The sequence below is a fragment of the Carassius carassius genome, chromosome 24 (assembly GCF_963082965.1).
Source record: "Carassius carassius chromosome 24, fCarCar2.1, whole genome shotgun sequence".
NCBI classification, from domain to species: Eukaryota; Metazoa; Chordata; class Actinopteri; order Cypriniformes; family Cyprinidae; genus Carassius; species Carassius carassius.
The window spans coordinates 19,816,861-19,841,448 of NC_081778.1; the positions used below are offsets into that span (position 1 = coordinate 19,816,861).

At 36.9% G+C, this 24,588-nt stretch overlaps 1 protein-coding gene across 2 annotated transcripts in view; it reads left to right on the forward strand.

Moving 5' to 3' along the window:
* Positions 1-24,588, forward strand: part of LOC132103103 (protein FAM171A1-like) — a 37,187-nt gene that overhangs the window by 4,548 nt on the left and 8,051 nt on the right. The window contains exons 1-3 of one of the 2 annotated variants that reach the window (XM_059507931.1): positions 19,219-19,431; positions 20,939-21,166; positions 22,010-22,102. In XM_059507931.1, the coding sequence (XP_059363914.1) occupies positions 22,060-22,102 (43 nt within the window). In that variant the 5' untranslated portion in view covers positions 19,219-19,431; positions 20,939-21,166; positions 22,010-22,059. Of the gene's footprint in view, positions 1-19,218; positions 19,432-20,938; positions 21,167-22,009; positions 22,103-24,588 lie in introns of those variants that run through there. The other variant, XM_059507930.1, reaches the window with a different exon arrangement.

Genomic DNA, 24,588 nt, shown 5'->3' on the forward strand with positions numbered 1-24,588 from the left:
TAGAGGGGCGGGATGTTCAGACGTGCTGTAGAGGCAGTTTAGCGAATCACAACACACTGATCCAGCTGACCAATCGCAGCCCACCTGAGGGAGGGGCTTCATAAAAACAAGGGACAGATTAGTGTGGAATAAAGGTAAATGATGTGAAAAATAATGCATTTTTCTGCAATAAAGCATTTTTCTAATACATGTTAGACTCCACCTCATAAACACAATCAAGCCTAGAAAAAACCCTGTCAGCCACTCCTTTAATCTGTACCTTAAAGAGGCTTGAATAGTTTTCATTTTTAATCTTTAACAGATACAGCAATTAAAAATACTGAAGAAAATGGCTTGGTTTAGTTGTGTTTAAAGCACTAGACCTGTTTTCTGTATGTATGTATGTATGTATAGGGTTATGTTTGATTAACACCCCTTAAAATCACTTGATGAGCAAACTTTCTTGTCAAGTTTGGGTTTATAAAAGTGTTTAGTAAGCATTGTTTTAGTTGTGAAGGTGTAGAAGCCCAAGAAAAAATTCATCTGAAGTAAATACTTTTAGATCTGATTAGACTTTTATGGGCTGAATCGTCTGTTTTTGTGCCTGCGAAACATGATAATCCTCCACACAACAGCAGTCTTTTAACTTGAAGCAGTCTGGATGAACTGAATGAGAGTGGAAGCTCTTTCTTTCATTCACACACACATGGCCTGTGTGTCTCCTCTTATAGAGGGAGAGAGAGAGAGAGAGACAGCCAGTCTGCTGCACATCTGGAGAAGTCATTTTCCCACAAAACGGAAAGACAAGCTTGTTTTATGTTTTAGAATGTGTAAAACTAAAAACGAAATGTATTAGAAAGTATTTTTAGACATGTAAAATGATCATTATGAAGCATTTACGAACAGTTACATTCATATTTAAATAACATTCTTTGGAACTGTCCTTTGCCATTTAAGTGGTTCTTAAATTAAATTAAATTAAGCTCTAGATAATCAAGCTGTCTTTCTTGTGAAAGGGTAAATGTCTAGTTACTCTTGTTAATGTAAAAAGAGGCTGAAAATGAGATGTATTGCATTAGATTTCGTTAGATTGCTTTTAGATGCATAGATCTTATCCTGTAAGACCAATATTGAGCCACAATTTTGACCAGTTTTACTTACTAGTACTAAAGAACTTGCTGATGATCTTACAGAACTAAAATGTTTGGAAAATAAGACACTCTTTGAGGATTGTGGTTAGGGTTTGGTTATTTGACTTTCTTTCAAAAGCTTGTAATGACGAAGAGTGCAGAGTCCCAGTGAAAGCACATTTTAATATCACTGGTGACTGCTGTTGTTGACCGTTTCTAGCTCTGTGATTTTAAAGAGGCAGTAGGTGCCTGTTAGCATGGCCAAATTGTGGCCTTTAAAGGTACCAAATGACAGGTTGGTTGAATTTGGTGTGAAAGGTTTCCATAAGATGACTCTTTATAAACATAATTATGATTGTGCACTCGACTCCCAGCATTCAGTTTTTTGTGCAACTTTTATGTGCATCATCATTTTAAACTGCTTCTTGTTTAGTTTGAACGTGTTTATTTTAACAATTTCTATAAATAAATACACTCATATTATTTAATAGGGCTGTCACTTCTGTGAAAAAATCCTTTTCAATTTTTAAGACATAAGTGTTCATTGAATCGATTGTAAAATCGATTTTTCCATGTCAAAAAAAAAGACGTTTCCTTTTTCAACGTCAAATAATGGACGAACGTAAAGAGAGCGCTGGAAACGCACAAGTCAGCAATATTTCTTATTTATTGGCATGAAGTTTCGTGCAGAATAACAAACAACAACAGGAGTGCAACATTCTCGAAAAAATATATATGCAGAGGGGATGGCTGCCATAACAAAAGAAAAACATCACTGCAGGCTTCAACCCGGCTGCATTTATGATTTAGGCAATTCAAAAATCTCCAAGATTATTTTAAATAATGATTCAATCCATCTCAAACAACTGTTAAAAAAAACCCGCATCAGACAGCACTGATGTCCCAGGGACACTCAGGTTCAGCTGCGCAAGGTGGGGGTATTACTGCCAATTTTCCACCACAGAAGCCGGTCGCTGTCAGCTTGCAATGGTCCTTTTCATAACTCAGAATCTCCTGTAACTAGATGCGCGAATGAGGCGAATTCGCGTCTACCGTGCCGCGAGACCTCCAGACGCGCAAAAACGTGTCTTTACATTGACTTAACATTGAAATCATTCGCGCCAGATGCTCTATTCGTGTTTGATGTGAACGCAGAGAGGTCGATTTCGTCGTCACTGGGTCTTATAGGCGCGTAAAATTGCTGGTATTTTCTGTCTAGCTTTCGCAAGGCATACTGCACTTTCGGAATTCTTTATTTTCTTTTTCTGCTTGTTTGTGAGTTTTGTTACATCTATATTTTTTAATTGTTTAATTATTTTAAAATGAATAGTGTACATATTTGGTTAAAATCGATTCCCTATTTTCATTTTCAAAACTTTTTTTGGTTGGTCCGATCGATTGTGCAATCGATTTTCAAACTAAAAGTGACAGCCCTATTATTTAACATCGTAGGTTTCTGAGCTATGTCCTGCAAAGTTAAAGGTGCAATAGGTGATTGTCTTCAGAAATTTTTTTTGTTATGCTGGTTAAAGTCTCTTCACATCCCGATTGCAATCATTAAGTTAAGTGGTCTAAATGTATTTATCTGTATTTATATATTTTGTGGAAAGCATAAGACCCAAGAAATATACGTCCAATCAAAACGCTGGGTCTGTGCGTTTTAAATAGCTTTCCTACCTGCCTGTCAACATATATATCTACAAACCTCTGTGCATACGGTTCGCGCAGACAGGATATGTCATCAGCGCATTCATGCACGCTGTGCAGACAGAGCAGCCAAACATCACAAACCTGGTATTGTAGGACTTTTAAAGTTTTCTCGCTGGTGAATGATGCATGATGTAGCCTAGCGGTTCCCAATTCCAGTCCTCACTAGTGATGTGTCGTTCGTGAATGAATCATTCTTTTTGAACAAATCTTTTAGGTGAACGAATCGTTCTCGTTCACGTAAGCCTCTGACTCATATTTTCTCGTTCACTGAAGTTCCTCCCTCCACAGCAGCACGGCGCTATTAGCAGCGCATTCGCAGCTTGGTGAATCGGGTAGCTCTGTGAACTGTTTCATCCTGTCAAAGAGTTACTCAACCTCAAGCCAATAGCCTTCGAGTATGAGATGTGACGGAGCATGTGATTTGGCAAAAAGAGTGCCAAGCGTCTCACAGGTGGGACAGTGACAGTTATGGGGTTAATTTCTTTTACCAAGCTCCTCACCTAGTGGGTGGTGTCAGGTTTTGTATTACACAATTTATTTGAACTACTTTATAAAAAAATAAAAAAAACTCCTAAACGCCTAAAAATCTCATGGGAAGTTAAATTTTGTGATATCAAATTAAAATTTAGAACACAAATTGGTTAGACATATGACTTTGATTTGATAGTAATTCTAGAGTAAAAATTATTTTGTAAAATATATATAAAATATTTAGAGTACATTTGATTTACAGTAAATGTAATCATTTTTGAAGTTACTTTTTCTTTTCTTTTTAAAAACAAGACCAAACTTATGTCTATATTCCAAAACATTCTTAAATTACAACCATTTAAATTTAGTGTAATGTTACGTATATTCTCAATATACTCAATACTCTCTTTTTTTTACCCTAAACAGGCAACGTGACTCAGGAGTCAAATACATTTCAAAACGTGCTAAATAACATAAACAACATATGACAAAAAAAATTTCTTCAGCACCCTAAGACAATGTTCAGAATTAATGTTAGCAGTAATATAATTTTTTTTCCAAAAGAAAAGTAAGTTTAATATATAATTAACTACCTCAAAATCTGAATGTCCTCCACCACTGGCAGCCATGTTGGATTTAGATCAGGCTGACTAATATACCACTGAAAACTTGAAGCAAATCATGTGACCAGCATACTTGAGACAGACCAGGCATTGATAAATGATAAAAGGATTTAATTAAAAAAAATTTCTTATGCCCCAAAAAAGACAATAAAAACTATGTGACTCGTGGGTCACGTTGCCTGATTTAGGGTTAATAAAGTCAAATCAGATTTTGTAACAAGGGAATACGTTCGTTGATTTAAGACATAACACATACGACTCTTTTTGCCACCTGCTGGCATATTTTGTGTAATACGAAGAAATGGTTACTGAACGAATCAGTGAATGAATTTGAACGAATCATTTTGGTGAACGAACTGAAAAGGAACAAATCTCTTGAAAGAATCATAATTTCCACCACTAGTCCTCACGCACATATTTTGGATGTCTTCGTTAACACACTAGATTCTGCTGATGTAGCCTATTGTAGTACACTCAAAAAAATTACTCTTTAAACTTACTTAAGTCAATTATGGACAGTGGTTCCACACAACCAAATTGTGTTTTGATAACATTAATGGAATTTGTTGAATATATGCAAACTCCTTGTGTTGTGACAACACAACTGAATGAGGTAGAATCTATGTGAAATAGTAATGTCCAACCAAATCATTTTATTCACTTTGCTTCAACTTAAACCGGTTAAGTTAACTGAACATGTTTTGGTTTATTACAATCTAGCCAATTTTGTTTCACTCTATCAACATAAGGAAGTTTGTTTCAAATTACTCATTTCAATTATGGACAGTGGTTCCACACAATTAGTTCTAGTTACTTTAACTAAATATTTTCTATTTAAAGTTACTCACTTCAACAAAGCATTTTTTGTGTGATTTGTCTTGTAATGAGTCAAAAGACAAGATGTCACAAATGATCAAAGTGTATTTGTTAAACAAGCAATAAATAATTACACACAGTTACAGTAAATACAGTTTAAACCACATTACAGAATTACAAAAAAATTACACAAAATAGCAGAAATATCAAACTACTCATTTTCTAATTGGCATTCATGGGTAACCAATCAAACCTTATTCCAGGAACAGGAACTGGCTCCAGAAATGACTTCTTCAGTACTCCAAATGTGTACCTGAGTTCAGGAGGGTTGCTCAAGTTCAGTCCATATATCAGTCCCAGCAACATGGTTTTGCAGACTGTAAACTGCTAGGTCCTGAAGAACTTTATCCTTTAAAACTCCAACTTCTGCTGAACTGTCTTCAATGATGCAGCTTCAAATAGATTCCCACGAGTCTTCTTGATCACCTCCTGATTGCTGCCAACGTCTGTATCCTAGAAGTATTTAAAAGGATGGAGAACTCAAATTCTTGTGTATTAACTTTAACAAATCATTTATTAACCTTGAAAAAAAAAAACTCACCATATACTCCATACTGCTAGGGTCTTCATTTGGGTCCTTCAATTTCATTAGTCTGAAGATGAAAACAACTAAATTTAGCCTTTGTTTTTTTTCCCCTAAAATTACATGAAAAAAAAGTCAGTCATTCATCTTCTTATGGGAAATACAGGCAAGCAGAAAATGGTACACACATCTGGACCCTGCACGGTAAGCAACAGAACTGGAATGTTCCCAGACCCAGAAACATAGTAAGGACATCAGTAATACAGTCATGTGACATCAGTGGTTCAACCTTAATTTTACAAAGCTACAAGAATACTTTTTTGTGCAAACAAAACCAAAACAGCGACTTTATTCAACAATTCTTCTCCAAATCGCATCTTCCACCATTATCAACAGCACGTAAATAATGCATGCGCATGGTGCTGCTGACCTAGAACACGCATGCGCTGAGCCTTGATTACACGCAGAGGAAAGCAATGTTCATGCCTCTTGTTACTCTCCATAATGGCGGCATATGTGATTTGGAGAAGAATTGTTGAATAAAATCGCTATTTTTGTTTTCTTTGCACAAAAACGTATTCTTGTAGCTTTGTAAAAGTGTGGTTGAAGCATTGATGTCACATGAACTGTTTTACTGATGTCCTTACTATGACTCTGGGAACATTTCAGTTGCATTGCAGCCTTTATGGAGGTTCAGAAATCTCTCGCATTTTCATAAAAATATTAGGGATGCACCGATTGACCCGCCATCAATCGGAAACCGGACGGTTTTTGCTTAAAATACGCGATTGGTAATCGGACGGTCTTTGGCCTTTTTTTCGGCCGATTTTTCCGGAAGTGCGTCCGCGTGCTCAGACTACATCTACATGAGGGTGAGTAATTAATAGGGCTGTCACTTTTGTGAAAAAAATCATTTTCGATTTTTAAGACATAAGTGTTCATTGAATCGATTGTAAAATCGATTTTCCATGTCAAAAAAAAAAAAGACGTTTCCTTTTTCAACGTCAAATAACAGACGAACGTAAAGAGAATGCTGGAAACGCACAAGGCAGCAATATTTCTTATTTATTGGCATGAAGTTTCGTGCAGAATAGCAAACAGCAAAAAATATATGTGCAGAGGGGACGGCTGCCATGACAAAAGAAAAACATCAGTGCAGGCTTCAACCCGGCTGCATTTATGATTTAGGCAATTAAAAAATCTCCAAGATTATTTTAAATAATGATTCAATCTATTTCAAACAACTGTTAAAAAAAATTGAACTTTAAATGGACTTGAGAACAGGCCATGTGTCCAGAGCAGAGCGTTTTTTATTCACTATATGTCCAGCTGTTGAGAAGACGTGCTCCGACCACACTGATGTCCCAGGGACACTCAGGTACAGCTGTGCAATTCTCCACCACAGAAGCCGGTCACTGTCAGCTTGCTATATCATAACTCAGAATCTCCTGTAACTAGAAGCGCGAATGAGGCGAATTCGCGTCTACCGCGCCGCGAGACCTCCAGACGCTCTATTCGCGTTTGGTGTGAACGCAGCATAAGAGGTCGCTTTCGACGTCACTGGGTCTTATAGGCGCGTAAAATTGCTGGGGGTTTTTTAATTGTTTAATTATTTTAAAATGAATAGTGTACATATTTGGTCAAAATCGACTCCCTATTTTCATTTTCGAAACTTTTTTTGGTTGGTCCGATCGATTGTGCAATCGATTTTCGAACTAAAAGTGACAGCCCTAGTAATTAATGACATGTTTATTTTTGGGTGACCTAGCCAGTTAAACACACCTGAGCCAGCTAATCAAGGTTCTTGGGAATTTTATGGTAATTCTGTATGTCTCAAATTCTGCACAAATCTGTAAACACATGAAGTGCAATGTGTTACAAAAAAAAAAAACAAAAACAGTTTAACAGCAAAAACCAATTCAATTATCAAAATATTAAGTGATTTATTTGTGTGAGTGATGAATAGTGTCATGTTTACCATTCCAAAAGGGTGAACCTGATTACATATCTGGAGCATTTGTATAATGTGAATAGCTCAGAGTAGTGTCCGGTTTAAAGTCATTGTATGACCACACCGCCATGTTCATAAACAAAGCTTCAAATACTTTCACTGTGCTGAGCCAGGGCTCTCCAAACTCGGTCACATTACATGATTAGACATTTATTTATTATTTAGCTTTTTGCAATTTGTTAAAATATACATATTCTAACAAATAAAGGGAATTACTTCCGCTTTTGAATGTCATTATGTATTACTAGTATACAATTAATTTATACAAATAAATATATTATGCACACAAAATGAGAAAAGAGAGAAACTCCTATTCGCCATTTGATTAGCTATAGGAGGAAGTAGCTGAATGACAAATCATTCTGCCTCTTAACATCTCTTATTGTAAGCCATATGTATAATAAAAGTAAAGGTAAGTGATAGGACGTTTTATTTTTGGATAAACATTTTACTAATAAATACAATCTCTCTTAAAATACCTTATTGGGTTATGATATTTAAAACAGTTTGGTTTGATCTAGCGCAGAACTAAAACTTTAATGAAATATTTCCCCCAATTATAAAATAAATTTATGATTAGCTAGCTCCACACTGGAGAGCTGCTTTTAGGGATGGGACGGTATGAAAATTTAATATCACGATTATAGTGACTAAAATTATCACGATTATCAATATTATCACGGTTTTGTTGAAACGAGATGAAAGTGTTCAAAAATAGTTGATGCTCACACTGAAAACATTTCAGCAAGTTTTATATTTAATAATCAACAAACAACTAATAAAACAAGCAACTCTATGCACTTAATTTAAAGAAAGATTAAATTCTGTGGCATTTCCTTCCTTACAATGAAAAGTGTAGAAGCATAGAAAAGCATAGAAAAGTCACTGACTTTCACCATTCCTTCTCGAAAAAAAAACAAAAAAAACATTGTGCGCTGCGCTTGCGTCAGACTGTTGCTGGCTGGACATGATTTAATAGTGAGTTATTAAAACCGCGATAATCAAACACGGTTTTAATGATAATTCATTTTTAAACGATATTACTAACCTTCAGCACATTTTATCACGGTTATCAATAAAACTGGTTATCGTCCCATCCCTAGCTGCTTTATAACAGGAAATCAAGTTATAATTCTAGCGACACTAACTCTGTATTTTCATGTTTAATATTGAAAAGCTATCTATTGCATAAGGACTGTTATATAAATAAACGTGACTGGACATTTCTTTACTGGAGTGGCTGGACAACATCTCCCAACCGCTCAAAATCATCTATTAATGGTGCAGTAAACCGATTACACAATACTAGACTGCAAAACAAAAGCACCCCAAAACAGAAACTCTAAGAGAAATTAAAGACTTTTGACTTAACACAAGAAAAACTTTAGATTTTCTTACCTGACTGGTACCTCTTGCTCTCCTTCGCACCGTCATCAAATCCGTTGGAAATCCGGGTTTTTTTTTTAATTACAAAATTAAACACTTTACGTTAGTTTAATGATTGATAATTAAGTAAAATTGAAAATGAAACATTTTAAGTTGATTAAGCACAATACAATTGTGTTTTGGCAGAAAACTAAATATACTTGTGTTGTTTTAACAAAACATCTGTGTAAAACGAACAGTGCCACAAATCCATTTTTTTGAGTGTAATGTTGTCTCTGGTATTCTGGTCTGTGAGCATAAATGCATTCAGGGGGCGTGGCTTTGGACGGCGATTGCAGGGAGGGTGGGACGTTCGCTTTCAGTGCTATTAGGCTAATGTTAGCATTTTCCAAGATCTCCTACTGCACCTTTAATATTTATATTAGGGATGTGGATGTAGTTCGACCAGAAATTTTCCCTACAAGTCTTTCGGTCTGGCACTTATGTGTACCAAATAAATGAATTGTTGTTTTTAGAATACATAATCTCACATCTCTCAGTTTTGAGAAATAATATGCGGGAAGTCGTGGCCTAATGGTTAGAGAGTCGGACTCCCAATCGAAAGGTTGTGAGTTCGAGTCCCGGGCTGGCAGGAATTGTGGGTGGGGGGAGTGCATGTAAAGTGCTCTCTCCACCCTCAATACCACGACTTAGGTGCCCTTGAGCAAGGCATCGAACCCCCAACTGCTCCCCGGGCACCTTAGCATAAATGGCTGCCCGCTGCTCCGGGTGTGTGCTTACAGTGTGTGTGTGTGTGTGTGTGTTCACTGCTCTATGTGTGTGCATTTCGGATGGGTTAAATGCATAGCACAAATTCTGAGTATGGGTCACCATACTTGGCTGAATGTCACTTCACTTTCACTTAAAAAAAAAAAAAAAGAAACTGACCATCTCGACTGTATGTCTCCCTTTCTCTTTGTCTGTCCCATGCACACTCACACAAACTAACCCTCCATGCTTTTACCCTGTATAACCTTGACAGTTAATACTGGTTTTTCAGATTAATCAATAATATGGTTTTCTGAGGCATTCTTAAGGTTTAGAATCCAGTGTATTGACTGATCACTCTCTTCATTAGTGCTCACATGACCCTGCTCTTGGGGTTAAATGATGCCTAGTGTGGGTTTTAAATGTCTTTGTGATGTCTAGTCATGGTTCATGGCTAAATACACTAACATTTTTAGGTTGAGTAAATTAGAGACACACATATATATATATATATAGATAGATAGATAGATAGATAGATAGATTGTAATATGAATGTTTAAAAACTAAATAAAATATATTAAGCTAAACTTCCTTATTTAGACTATTAGAGTAGAAATGATGTCTACATTCCCTGTCTTTGCCTCTGCCTCTTTCTGTCCTCCACTGCAATGCAGCATGGTGTCACTGCGCATACACTCTTACATAAACACATCCATACTCATAGACAGAAAAGTGCAGGGCAGCCCTATCATCCCATATTATTCACGGCTGTAGTTATATTCATATATATCCTGTACACTGTTGCTTTATGATATGTTGTTTGTATCTTATGTTCCTTGACACAAAAAAATAACAGTAATAAAGCCTTTTGGATTATATCTATAAGCTTATACTTGAAGTCTGCAGACAATGGGGAATTGTTCCACTCGGTTCATATCATATGACTTTTGCCAGGGAGATCTTTTTGAGAGAGAGAGAATACAAGTTGAATCTGAATGTTAGGGCTGCACGATTATGACAGAAATCATAATTGTCAATTATTCCCTTGAAATTGTAATTGCGATTATTAATCGTGATTATCACAATTTACATTGACTGATGTTTATACTAGGGCTGCAGGATAAATAAATCGCATGCGATATATAATGCGCATCTTGTCAGTAAAGCCAGTTCTGTAATCAGCAGTAAATCTCTACACGTGCGTGATTTCACGTGGAGCAGCATTAACTAAACAGAGCCGTTGTTCACTGACAAACTGCGCCAAACCACGATCATATTTTGCGCAAATTTTGAGCAGCTTGTCAGTGAACAACGGCTCTGTGTAGTTCATGCTGCTCCATGTGAAATATATCTCTACTTTATACTAGGGCTGTCAACGAATATTCTAAATTCGAATATATATTCGAATAGTTTTTAAAAAACGAATTTCGAAGGTGAAAATTAATATTCGAATAAAAAAAAAATGTGGAAAAAACGCCCACGGTAGTAGAGGCTAGAGCTTAGATTCTCTGCCCGAGCCGGTCGGGCCAATATTTCCCGCCACCGTCATCGGGCCGGGTCGGGTCGGGCCCTTGATAAAGCACGTCACGTGTCATGCGCAGCAGCAGCAGTATATAGTAGAGCCCGACCGATATGGATTTTTGGGGGCCGATGCCGATATTAACTCGAAAAGAGCCGATTTATAAGCCGATATTTTGATTTTAAAAATAATCTGGATATTAGACCCATTTCCTATAAACTGCATTTACACAACATTCAATTGCAAAATATCTGCCTGTTCTATGTATGTGGGCTGTATAAACCATTTTCCAGAATGGACTATGTTAAAAAAAAGCCTAAGATTACAGTCTCAATGACTAAACAATTGCACATCAAAAGTATATATTTTTTAATGATCAAAAAACAGTCTGGTTTTAAACATTTAACACTTTTACTTTCTTCCAGTTGAAGCTGGTTTTAACAGTCTGTGTGTTTACTGTAAATAAATTATAATACTAAAGTTAAAGTATTTGCAGAAGTAGTCCCACACTTTGCTGCTACAGCATTCACCTTTTTCAGCCATCTGTAGGCAGAAAGAGAGACAGAGAAAGAATAAGCATGTGTATTAATAATATCACCATGTATCATTACTCATGTCATCATTAGAATTATAATAATAATAAACTGGGATCTCCTACATAGGCAAAAATGAGATTTTTTTTTTATTTGTCAAGCAATAGGTATTACCTACTTATATTTAACAATATTATTTCAACATTTTCCTGTTATGTCTGTAAAGCTGCTTTGAAACAATATGTAAAAAAAAAAAAGCACTTGTTCAGCTCACATTTATTTACATGTCCCCTCTGGTTTAATCATTTCTGACGCACCTACTGTAGTTACTGTAACTACACTATATTTGCTCTCACAGACACATTCACAACAGACCCGTATATCTTCTGCTCTTCTCTTTGGGCAGTCTGGATCAAAACATCGTCTTGTCTACTATTACCGGAAGATTACGGAATCAATTCGAAGTTGAATGGTTAACGTTAGTGTCATGAGCACACCGCTGTCAATTTTGAGAAGAACCACCTTCAAACAAGTTAATAGCAAGCATTTAAGGGGCCTGCTAAAAAGGAAGCTATTAGCGTTAGAGTAACGTAACCAGCCTGAATTCACCAAATTGTTCTCTGGACCTGAGGGTAGCCTCTTCTTCCTTGCTTCTCTCTTAATTCTCATCAGCAGGACTAGCGCTATCGCTCGCTTCTTACAACGGGACAGATACATGTTTGCTGCTGACCGAAAGGAGGAGGAACAGACTATGAAAGAGCTCCCGCTAAACGTTTTTAAAACTCCGCCTATGCCATAGCGCAGCGCAAATCGCGTTGTATCTGAAGGGCAACGCTGAGCCCAGCGGCAAGCGCCGTGCATACCGCGTCCTGTGTGAAAGGCCCAATTACGCGGTCATTATGTGGGAAACACACCGCAATAGAATAAAAATAAGTTAAACGCTAACGTTCGCGCTCTTCCACTGATAAACATGGTATTAGCTTTGTGGCTAATCTAATATAGCAATGCATTAGCGGCTGTAAGTGATGTTACAGAATATTTAGAAGTAATAATGATAGGACCGTTAGCTAGAACTACCACACAGTTTTTATATACAGGGTATGAACTAAATCTACAATCATTTCACATGACGAACGACAGACTCACCGTCAAAACAGTTGATCGCTTTCTTCTGTAGTGGACTTCTGGCGCTGTTGTTAACTCTGGAGCTGCAGAGCTCCCTCTGGTGGGCACACTGTGCAACACTCATAACATGAGTGAAGCATGAGACTCTGTTTCTCATGTTTCATCGGCCGTTATAAATGCCGATGCCGATTTAAATGCAATTAGCTTATATCGGCCGATAATATCGGCCGGCCGATATATCGGTCCGGCTCTAGTATATAGGTTATATATATATATATATACACACAGTGTTTCCCACAGAATTAGATTCTATTTGCGGTGGTGTGGTGTTTGGGGACCGGGGAGTTTAGGGGGGGGGGGTTAAGTTTAATATATCATATATATATATATATATATCATAAATATATCTTTTTTTATGTGACAAGTACACATTTCCATTGCCAACACTTAGTGCCAGATACCTCAAAGGGATAGTTCACCCAAAAATTTAAATTCTATCATCGTTTATTCACCCTCAAGTTGTTCCAAGCCTGTATTTTTTGTTTCTTTGTTCTGTTGAACACAAAGGAAGATATTTGGAAGAATGACAGAATTAAACAGATCTCGGTCCCCATTGACATCCATAGTAGGAAAAAATATATGCTATGTCAATGGGGACCGACATCTGTCTGGTTACAAACATTCTTCCAAATATCTTCCTTTGTGTTCAGCAGAACAAAGAAACTCATACAGGTTTGGAACAACTTGAGGGTGAATAAACGATGATAGAATTTTCATTTTTGGGTGAACTTTCCCTTTAAAGACATTGCTATTGCTATGCCATTGCTACACTTTCCATGCTATGACTGCTCCACAGACTTCTTGTTGCAAATTTTGCTCACACACACACACACACACACAAACCTGGACCTGGAGATGGACACACACACTCAAACTCACAAACTTTCTGACACACTCTAACACAGGCTCACACTTAAACATTCAAAAAGACTCACACACACAGACTCAGACACACACAGGGTCACACACACACCAAACAGGACCTGGAGGTGGACACACACAGACTCTGACACACACACACAAACCTGGAGATTGAGGTGGACAAAAACCAACACACACCAACCTGAACCTGGAGATAATAATAATATAATGTCTAGTCTGGTGGCTGTGATATATATAAACCTACCAACGTCCGTTGCCATGATTTTTGGAATGACTGATCGCAAGAGGAAAAGAATGACGTTTTAGTCGCATAACATCGGTTAATGGAAACGCCGTCATATCGCAATAGTTGTTTATCGATATTTAGAAAAAAACACAAAAGTTTTGCGCGAATCTGTAATGGAACCGCGACAGCGCTTAACATAGACTAACTTCTCAGAGTTATGTTGAGCAACAGTGTTCATTACTAACCATTCAACTCCAGATTGATTCTGGAATCTCCGCTCCGGGGAATAAGCATTAAGCACCGGCAACAATCCGTCCTCTAACTAACGCATGCTCATGTTTTGATTCAGATCGTGTTCGAAGAGGAGGGGCTAGTCGTGCGTGCCTCCGTTGTCAGTTTGTGAGAGGGAGGGAGCAAGCAGCGCGCAGCTCTACAATAAAATACAATTGTACCCATATTAAATAGTTTAAAAATCTAAATCAATCCGTGGCGGTCAGCGTTGATATTGTGGCGGGCCGCCACAAATTAATGAATGTATGGGAAACCCTGATATATATAATTGCGCAGCTCCCCCGTAGCCTAATGATCTAGCACAGCAGCACCTGCGGTAAAAAAAATAATAATAATCTGGCCCCGCCCCTGGTTATAACGGCCCACATATTAAAAAAGGTTGGGTTTAAATCGGGCTCATAATTACAGTGAACGTGTCGAGCCGGGCCGGGCTCGGACACAATGTGCTCGGGCTCGGGTAGGGTCGGGCTTGATTTGTTGGGCCCGATCTAAGCTCTAGTAGAGGCGTGGTTGTCTGCTTTGCGAGTGGGCGTGCTAGCGCGCCTGAGGGTTCAGGGAAAGGTCACAGGAGTCGCACTGTCTGGCACAGCATCACTGCTGAAAGTTGACGCGTCTTCATGGAAGATGCCAGCAAGTGCAGAGCCCAACTCGACCGCAGCAGAGAAAGCGAGGTAAAATTGTTGACCCGCAAGATAAAGTTGTATGCAAGTTATTCAAGATACAGTTAGCATACCATTCAACCATGAGGTCACATCTCAAAAATGTGCACCCAAATGAGCATGGCATAATGTGTGGAACTCCAGCTAAACAGTCACGTCTTGACACTTAACGTTACTTTGCATCGCCCGCCACAAGCTCTTTGTCTGCAACACGACAAGAGGCCATAACGGATAAATTAATTTCGTTCATTTGTAAGGACATGAGACCGATCAGTGTCGTGGATGGGGCACGCTTCGGGGAGTTCTGTCAAGCAATGGAAGCGAGGTTTGATTATTTATCGTTTCATGTCAAGGAAAAGTTCCATGTTTACCACAGCACAGCTCACTCGGAGCATTCAATGCCAGTTCTATTTGCTGTAAAACTTAAATTAATATTAATAATATTTGTTTCATTCACTGAATGAAGCCTGCTATATTTGGGACAGAATTTGCGACCTTAAATTGCTTGCACAAAACTCTTGATCAGCACTGAAAAATTTGTTTGTTCATTTAAACCGTTATGCGCAGAGAGGGTGAGAGAGCGTGAGGTCTGCAGTCTTGGCCATTAGTTGATTTCCTTGTTTTTGTGTAGGTAATACGTTGTCAAATATGTTAAAACTTAAATAGACTACCTATACAAGTAGTTATGTCTCTTTGTATTATTTTGTCCTGTAATTGACGTAATGCGCGCCATTAACAACATGCGCCACCAGATGTTCGAATAGTTCGAATATTCATGTTTTTTTTTTTAAGGAATATTCGAACGTCATTTTTGAGCAATTTTGACAGCCCTACTTTATACCATTGTTTGATGCAACTACATGCCATATTTTTATGTGAAAATAAACAAGCGGAAAACACTCTAACTGAAAAACTTTTAGTGCTTTTCTATAGTATTAAGCCTAAAATGTCTACTATATATCGGATTGGTTTCTTTAAATTATAAAAAAGTTGAAATATGAATGGTATTATAATGTTATACTAACACTAAAATTAAAATAATGAGGAAAAACCCTCGAGATAACGTAAAAAAACGCATCTTAAGCACGCAGAAAAACATAAGTGGACTTTGAACGATTAATTGTCACTTTGAACGATTACGTAATTGTGGCATCTATAATTGTAATTGAGATTTGAAATTCAATTAATTGCGCAGCCCTACTAAATGTCAAAATGCAGTTGGAATTATTGCATTAAGCATGCTTGAACTGTTTAAAGACTCATACATTTCATCTAAATTCATGTGGTAGCTTTGTGTGAGGAACAAACTGACTGCATTAAGTTAGAGTCATGACTCAATCACTTGGAGCGCTTTTGTGAAATGATTTATTGAAAAATAATCAACTTTTAGGGTGCCGTTGTGTCCTGTTTAAAGCTTGAAAGCTTCATTCCCCATGATTTTGTAAATGCATTGGGAAAATAACCAGAACATTATTAAAAAATTCTCTTTCTGTGGTCCATGAAAGAAAATCAAACTGATTTGGAGTAAATGATAACAGGATTTAGTTTTTTGAATAAACTATTCTTTTTCTGATAGAAAACACTGCATCAAAATATTGACAATAAATTCAGTAGCTTCAAAAGGTTTATAAGCTGATGACAATATTTTCCAGAAAATACTTTATGGAGTATCAGAAAACATGCTCTACTCACACATTCCCAGTCACAAAGTCTGAGACTCTGATGCAGCTTTTATGCAATTGAAGGCTAAAGGTTGACCAGACAGCACTGCCATGCATGAACATTTATTGTACACACATGCCTTGTAGGGAAGCAGTGATGTCAGATTCAGAGAGGGAGTCAGCAGTTCACATCATGACATGTGTGTATCATTTCCAGTGGAGGAGGGAGAGGGGAATTCCCAGAGAGAACGGAGCCGTGCTTCAGACGGTCCTGCTGTGAAACAATGAGTAACTCTTTGGAGAACACTGACAAATATTGATTCTGATAGGTTAAAAGTTAACTGGAGTTTTCCTGAGACCAAAAAACTTTTCACATGCACACAAGCTGTCTTTGTTTTATTAGCTGAAATGATCTTCGCTGAATTATCTTATGCAGAATTCTGAAACACACTTACGTACTGAATCAAGCATCATTATGATGATACCCCCTCACAATTTATTCATGTAATTATGCTTTGATTTGCTTGTTTAAGTAAAACAGCTGGTCTTATGTATTTTTTTTTTTCATTTCTCCAGAATGTTTTTAATCTTGAATTTCCCCAGACTAGATTTTACATCCCAGTAAATGTTAAATTGTATTTGGTAAAGTTTATAAATATATAATAGTATTATTAATAAAATAAGTACTGATAATATATTTGTATATATAACACACACTATATTTCTATCGTTCATGATTTTACTGTATTTACAAATTGAAATGATAATATCTGAGGCTATTACTAAATATTATAGTATTTTTAACTGGAAGAAAAGGGTAATATAATATATAATGAATCCAAATTTGTCGTATAATTAGCTTTAAATTTAAATAAAAACATCTGTGTGTGCTTGTTTAGGGAAAGAATGTTATAAAAGGAGCATTAGACGTGAAAGGCTCAGGAACAGGATAAAAGTGTCTATTATGGAGCTTACTGTGGGTTAAAAGATGGAGAGAACGAGAGAGAATGTGTGCAGGATGAGTGAAGGCGTTGGACGGCTTTATTGTCTCTGTGCAGCTCAGCAATTCCCAGTAGAGCTTGAGGCAAAGGAAAATTCTTCGTATTCATCGCGGTGCTATTTTTCAAGTCAAATATTTACCTAGTGTTGGGTGACTGCGTTCCCTTCAGATTGCCGGTTAACATTTCAAAAGCTGCTCACAGTAAACACAGCAAAGAGCACTGGGATGACACCCGCCTGCACCTGTGCTTTGAGAAAAAGACCACAGGTGACTGCTTATTGTACCTGCTTTTTTATTTATCATGTTTATTATTAATATTATTCATTGAAATAATTGAAGTGCACAAAGTATTTTTTCCTCCATACAAGTTAAATTTCACTCATAAAGGAATCTATTGTACATTTCACAAACATGGTGATAAACGCAATCAAAATGAGAACTCTGCCATATTGAGATCACATGACCAGCTGAATACTTCACATTTTTTGTGTTAGATGGTATCAGAAACTTTTGTTTGCAGAATAAATGAATTATGCTGGACCGATTATACCATAGTGATCATGAATACATGAAATAAAGTTAAATGCACATTTTGATGAAACCTAAAGCAGCTGCCTTCTGTCCAGTCAGTCACAGACTGAACATACCATGTTTTTGAGTTTGAAGGCTTCTCCTAAGGTTTCAGAAAGGCTTACAAGGCACCTCTACTGATAGTAACAAATTCAACTGAGGTCTAAAGATAACCAATATTTAGTCAGAAAGAATTGTGCTTATTCCTTCATCAGAAATTGAATCAGAAATTTAAAACAATACACATTTGTGAACAAATTAACTTCTATTCAACTGCTTTTCAGATGATTTTTATTCTTCTGTGGTGACTATTTAATTAAGGCAAGGCTCTTGTGTTGTGTGTAAATGAAGTGTTCTGTATGACTAATGTCCTGATTGGTCTGTGGATTTATGTCCGTGCTCTGAGAATCTCTCTCCACTGAGTGTGATCAATACACTCCCTCACTGTGACACACATGTCCTCTGAGTGAACTGCTGCTGCTGCTGCTGCTGCTGCTGCTGCTGCTGCTGTGCTTTCATTGGGCTGAAAGGGCAAATATTACAGTCTGTGAGAGTGAGAGCAGTATATTTGTCAAAAAAAAAACGCTACAAAGCTGACTGACTTTTCATTTTAACATTCAAATGATTGGGGTCAGCAAGATGTTTCTGAAAGAAGTCTCTTATGTTCACTGAGGCAACACCAATTTGGTCATAAATAGTCAAAACGGTAATATTGTGAAATTAATTATAATTTAATGCTTTTAATTTATTTTGAAATGTAATTTATTCCTGTGATGGCAATGCTGAATTTTCAGAAGCCATTATTCCAGTCTTCAGAGTCACATGATCCTTTTCTCAACTAACTCAGTTAACATTTCTTAGGGTTTTTTTTTTTTTACTGTGATACATATTTAGTACAAAAGTATATAAGGATCACAGTCCATTATATATGTTTTGATGTTTTAATTCAAGTATTTTACATTAAATATTTTTATTAATGACCGCTAAACTGTGTATTTGAGCTGTGTTTCTAGTTTAATCATCAACCTCACTCTAAGTTACTCAGATCAGTATTTCACATCTCTTTGTTTGCTTGTTCGGTAAGTAGCCATGTAATAAGTAGTTTAACTTTCAGTCAGCCGGTCGTTATCGCAAAATACACTCCTTCAGGGTGATTCGAGACGTGTTCGCCTTGTCAGTTGGTGTTGTGATAATGGCCAGCTGACTGTACCTGGTCTTTTATTTAGCATGTATTAATCCGAGCTCTGACGGTTCTCAGGGTTTGCATACAGTTTGTGCTCTTTAGGTGGGGTCAGTGCCTGTACACACAGCTGTCTTCACTGATGAATCACTGGGGAGGGAAGTGACGTGATGTGAACAGCATTTAAACTCGTGTGTGTGTGCATGTGCGTCAGTGTTTTGGACTGTTTTCCTTTGGCTTTCTGGTGCCTTTCAAACATACAAGTATAGGTAAGGCTGTGTTTTTATACAAACTCTAGTAAGTGCTATGATCTTTTTGCCAAGTGTGTGGATTGAATTAAAATGCATTAATAAATGGCTCCTGAAGATCTTTATAACTCTTTTTGACACTGAAATTTGTACATTAATGTTAATATGTGTTATATAAATGTCATCACTTGGCAATTCAAGTGTGGTAATTTCTACAATTTGTTTTGGGTCTGTCCGGTGTTCGTTTTGCTTATACATTCAGGTTTTCCTCATTGTTTGAGCGTTTATTGGTGTATTAGGATCGGACAACATTTAGGTTGAGATCCTACTATTTGAAAATCTGGAATCCGAGGGTGCAAAAAAAATAAAAAAATAAATAAAATTGAGAAAATCGCCTTTAAATTTGTCTAGATGAATTCTTAGCAATGCATATTACTAATCAAAAATTAAGTTTTGATATATTTTCGGTAGAACATTTACAAAATATCTTCATGAAACATGATCTTTACTCAATATCCTAATGATTTTTGGCATTAAAGAAAAATCTATAATTTGACACATACAATGTTTTTTTTGTGCTATTGCTAAAAATATACCCCAGCGACTCAAGACTGGTTTTGTGGTCCAGGGTCACATTCTTATGCTTGTTAAACTGGATAAATCCTTTTGTCAAGTTTTTTGTTTTTTCCCTTTATAATAGTCAGATTTTGCCTTTCTTTTACAAAAGAAAAGCAAACCAACAGGTTTTTTAGCTAAACAGGCAGAGTAATAGAATTTAGAATCAGACTTAAATGGATACAAATGATAAAACAGAGCACAGAAACCTTCTCCCCTTTTTTTCCCCCCACAATAGAAGTATTCACTTGCATTGGTCTGTCTCTACCCAAGAACATTGTGCTATCTTTGATTTGTTCATGTGGAATGTGCATCGCTAAATGAAAAGGAAGCATGTTTCTGCAGTGTCTTCCTAAAGAAGCCGAAGGTTCCTAGAGAAAGGAAAAGCAGCCCATTGTTTTCAGCAGTTGTTTCCATTGGCCGTGTTGATTGGTTCTTTTCCTTAAGTGCTCTTTGAGGATTTTTATGTTAACAGCCAAGGGAACCTGAAGAACATTTTTCAACGTCAACCTTTGGGTGCACTTTATATAATTAAAGAGGGTCACATGTAATACAATTACTCATTTCTATTGGTCGTTTCTGACTGGCTCATATGTGCACTAATTGCTTCTTGTCATACATACAACATAACCTCAGTAATTTGTAAGCCTAAACAAATGATTTTTAATGCATTTTAAATAATTCAGTGCTTCACAATTTCCTCTGTCTTTAGAAAGGTGATGATGCTTACTTTTTGTACTATGCTTAAACTCTTGTTTGAGTTTTGTATATTTACAGAATGTGACATTTTTCATAGATAAATTTTTTTATAGAAATTAAATTGTTTTTGTTTGCAAATAAATGGCTAATGTTAATACGGAAATATATTTGAACAACATTTCATTATTTAAGACGTTATTCTTTGTTTCTACAGAAGTGGCTCTGAAGGTTCACCTGAGTGACACTAGCACTCATCAGCCTCTCGCTGGTGTCACCGTGGAGATCTTCACTAACCACATCCCTGTTGCCTCGGATATCTCTGGTGCCGATGGCAATGCCTTTATCAGGTTCCCCTATCGCCTTGGCGACCTTCTTGTAGTGACGGCAACCAAGCGTGGCTACGTACCCAACTCCATTCCATGGCGACCAATCAGGCTTCCTGGTAATGATCTCATATTGGATTATATATTACATGCTCATTAGCTCTGTTTTACATTTACATTACCTTTCCTGTTATCGAACACTCACGTAAAGTTGATTTTAAAAACTGAAATCCTTTAATAACACTATTACATGTCTTTAGCCAGTCTCAAAATCAACATCCTTTTTCCATGCTGTACATTATAATATTGCAATGCCTGAATTCACTAGTAGCATTTAAAACAATTGTTTTTAGTAGTTTTTTTTTTTGTAAACTATTAGTGTTTTTTTAATAACATAAAAAAATATAAATAGTAAAAACATGGATATTTGTAATTTTTTTATGTGGCGTCTCACTTTTTTCTCTTCAACTAAACAGTTTCTGTAATAGTTTTTTTTTTAAAGGCATGTTTTAAAGCCTTATTTCTTTGCTTTGATGATTGTATTAATGGGATGGATTACTTCTACTGTAACTCTTGGAGAGTGACACATCCTTTCGGTCATTCTGTAGAGGATCTGGGACAGGAAATTAAAACTAGATTTGAGCAGGAATTCAGAAAGCTGTTAGAAATAAACAGAGTGTTCCATTACATCTAATGAGATTAACCTACTAACCAGTTGCAGACAAAATAAATTGTACCTAAGTTCCTAAACGCAGCACAATCACGCAGATGTTTCAGGGTGCTGAGATTTAGTACTGTGGAGTGAACAGAAGATTATTTTCAGTGGAGAGGTATTGAGATGTTGTGGATACTGAGTGTGCAGGCCCGATTGTGATTCATCTTCCTAATTATCACTTTGTTTGTGTGTGTGTGTGTGTGTGTGTGTGTGTGTGTGTGTGTGTGTGTGTGTGTGTGCTTTCAAGTCTTTTCATCTCTCAGTCTGGATCTGCTTCCTGAGAGGGCTGCTACTCTGATGGTGTACGATGACGTGGTGCAGATCGTCTCTGGATATCAAGGTAACAGTCGTGTGTGTGTGTGTGTTTGAACAGATTATTATGCTGCCTATTGTTCTGTAAGTATAGACATTGTGAACCTAACTCAGTTATATTTTTTAGTCATTGTTACGGTTTGTGCACTTTGAATGTTGCTCCCTCAAAGATGCAAAAAGACAACCTCAAAAATATTGGTTTAATATGTATTTATTTGTTTTGGTTTCTTTTTAATTTTATTTGCGTTTATGTCCTGCAAGAAATAGAAAAACATGGGTTAAAGGTTTTTGTGATTTGAGGTGCTCTGTAATATAACTCTGTAAAGAATCTTTAATGTGGATGTACTTTTATTATTAACACATGACAACACACACTGCTTCACTGGGGATTGAAAAGAGCGTGTTAATGAACTACCTGTAATATAGGAGAGAGTGAGGGTGTGTCTGGAGTCAACGGCCAAACAAATCCCTAGTGTTGTGTGTGTGTGTGTGTGTGTGTGTGTGTGTGCGCATGTTTGTTTGTATAGGTCAGCATGTTGGAAGTCATAACATTTTAAAAACTCCATTTAACATCATGTATTGTCACTTTATTATTCTATGTAAACAAAAAAATCTTTAATCTGTATTTTGGGGAACACTTTTTAGATAAGAGTTTTAAACCAAGTGTGATTTTTATATATGAAATAAATAAATATATCACTACTAATAGTCACTACTGTTCAAAAACCTGGGGCCAGTAAGATATTTAGTAATACTTTTATTCAGCACAGATTCATTAAATGAATTGAAGTAATGAAAAAAATCTGTTTCAAACATCAATATGTTTTATTGATAGTAATGCATTGACAATAACAAGAAATGTTTCTTGAGCACCAAATCAGCATTTCAGAATGATTTCTGAAGGATCATGTGACACTGAAGACTGGAAGGTTGGCCATCAATCAATATCAACAAAATCTGTCTTTTAACTCCAGAAGTGTAACACAAGTTGCATTTAAAGTAGCATTTACTGTAGATGTATTTACACAGGTTATTAAATTCTACATAGAGATTAAACAAATGCATGTACACTGCAGTTAGAATTGCATAAATAATGTCAGGAGGTTAATGTAAAATATACTGAATATAGAACTGCGAAATGATATTTTAAATATTAATTTAAAACCACCAAATCACTATTTTAATGAGTGATCCATTGATTCACTCATTTGCCCGATTAGTTCAAAACATTCATTCAGGAATGAAGCAAGTGACTTGCTGTTTTCAGAACCATGTATAAGTGTACTTCTCCTGCTATTCTTGCCATAGAAAGGTATGGTAAAAATAGTTATATAAAAAGGCGGGAGCTACTTGCTGAAGTTATATACTAGAATGCAGTTTCGAATTTAAAAGCTGTCTGTATCGAGCCCCAACCTCCCGCTCTCTCTCTACTGAGGCCAATAAGGAAGTGACTAAAACTGCAATTCATCGACTGGCCGCTTGAGGCTGGCTGCAAAAGGGAGTCAGTCCCATAGACTCCCCATGTTAAAATGCCCAACTTTACAGCATAAAAAAAACATGTTTACAGCCTGGTGCAAAAAATGATTTTGGTCTAAATAGCTAATTTTGCCCTTCATGACAACTGTGAGGGGGGTAAATTTTTTTATAACTCATCCGCTTAAATTATATTAAGACTTAAAGTTCTGCATAATTAAGGGCGTGGCCACTTGAGTCGCGCAAACACTGCCGTCGCGCTAGGTGGGCGTGGCTTCAGCAAGTAGCTCCCGCCTTTTTGCCCATTTTTGATTGTCCGGGAGAGTCGCGCGATGACGCGCTGCCAAGATGGCGACGGCCCGCTCTGCACACTTTAGGCTTCAGAAACCACACTTCAGGAGTCTACGAGTGACGTCACGGACACTACGTCCATGTTTTTATACAGTCTATGGTCTGTATGAATTGACATGCTGAATCATTCAGAAACGAAACACCAGTGTTGATCAGAGGCAAAATAGAGCGAAGCAGTCCATGCTGAAAATATTGTGTCAAAAATGTAAGCCACTTATTACATATCTTTGCACAGAGTATAATATATACTATCTAATATAATACATTCTATCATTCTGTCCTGTTGTCCACGTGGCTCATGAGACTTCATGCTAATTAAAGCTTTCTGTGTGAGTCTGATACCACACTGAAATGAGAGGCTGTATACACACTTGTGCACACACACACACGCACACACACACACAAAGCAAGAATGTGAAGAATTTGCTTTTCAAACCAATCTTTCTCATTTCTCCTTTACCTGTGTCCCTGTTACCCACGTGCTCTTTTCTTGCACTGTTTTGCTTTACTCTTCCTCCTAGCAACCTCTTTCTTTTTCTAACCTGTCCCTCGATGAGTGTGGTATGTCAGGAGAGAAACATGTTTATGGGTCTCAGGGGAACACTAACACTGCACTCTCACTCAGAGCGTCGCCCCAATCCCGTCCCCTAAAACATTCAATCACCACAGAAACACCAGTAAGGTTTTTCA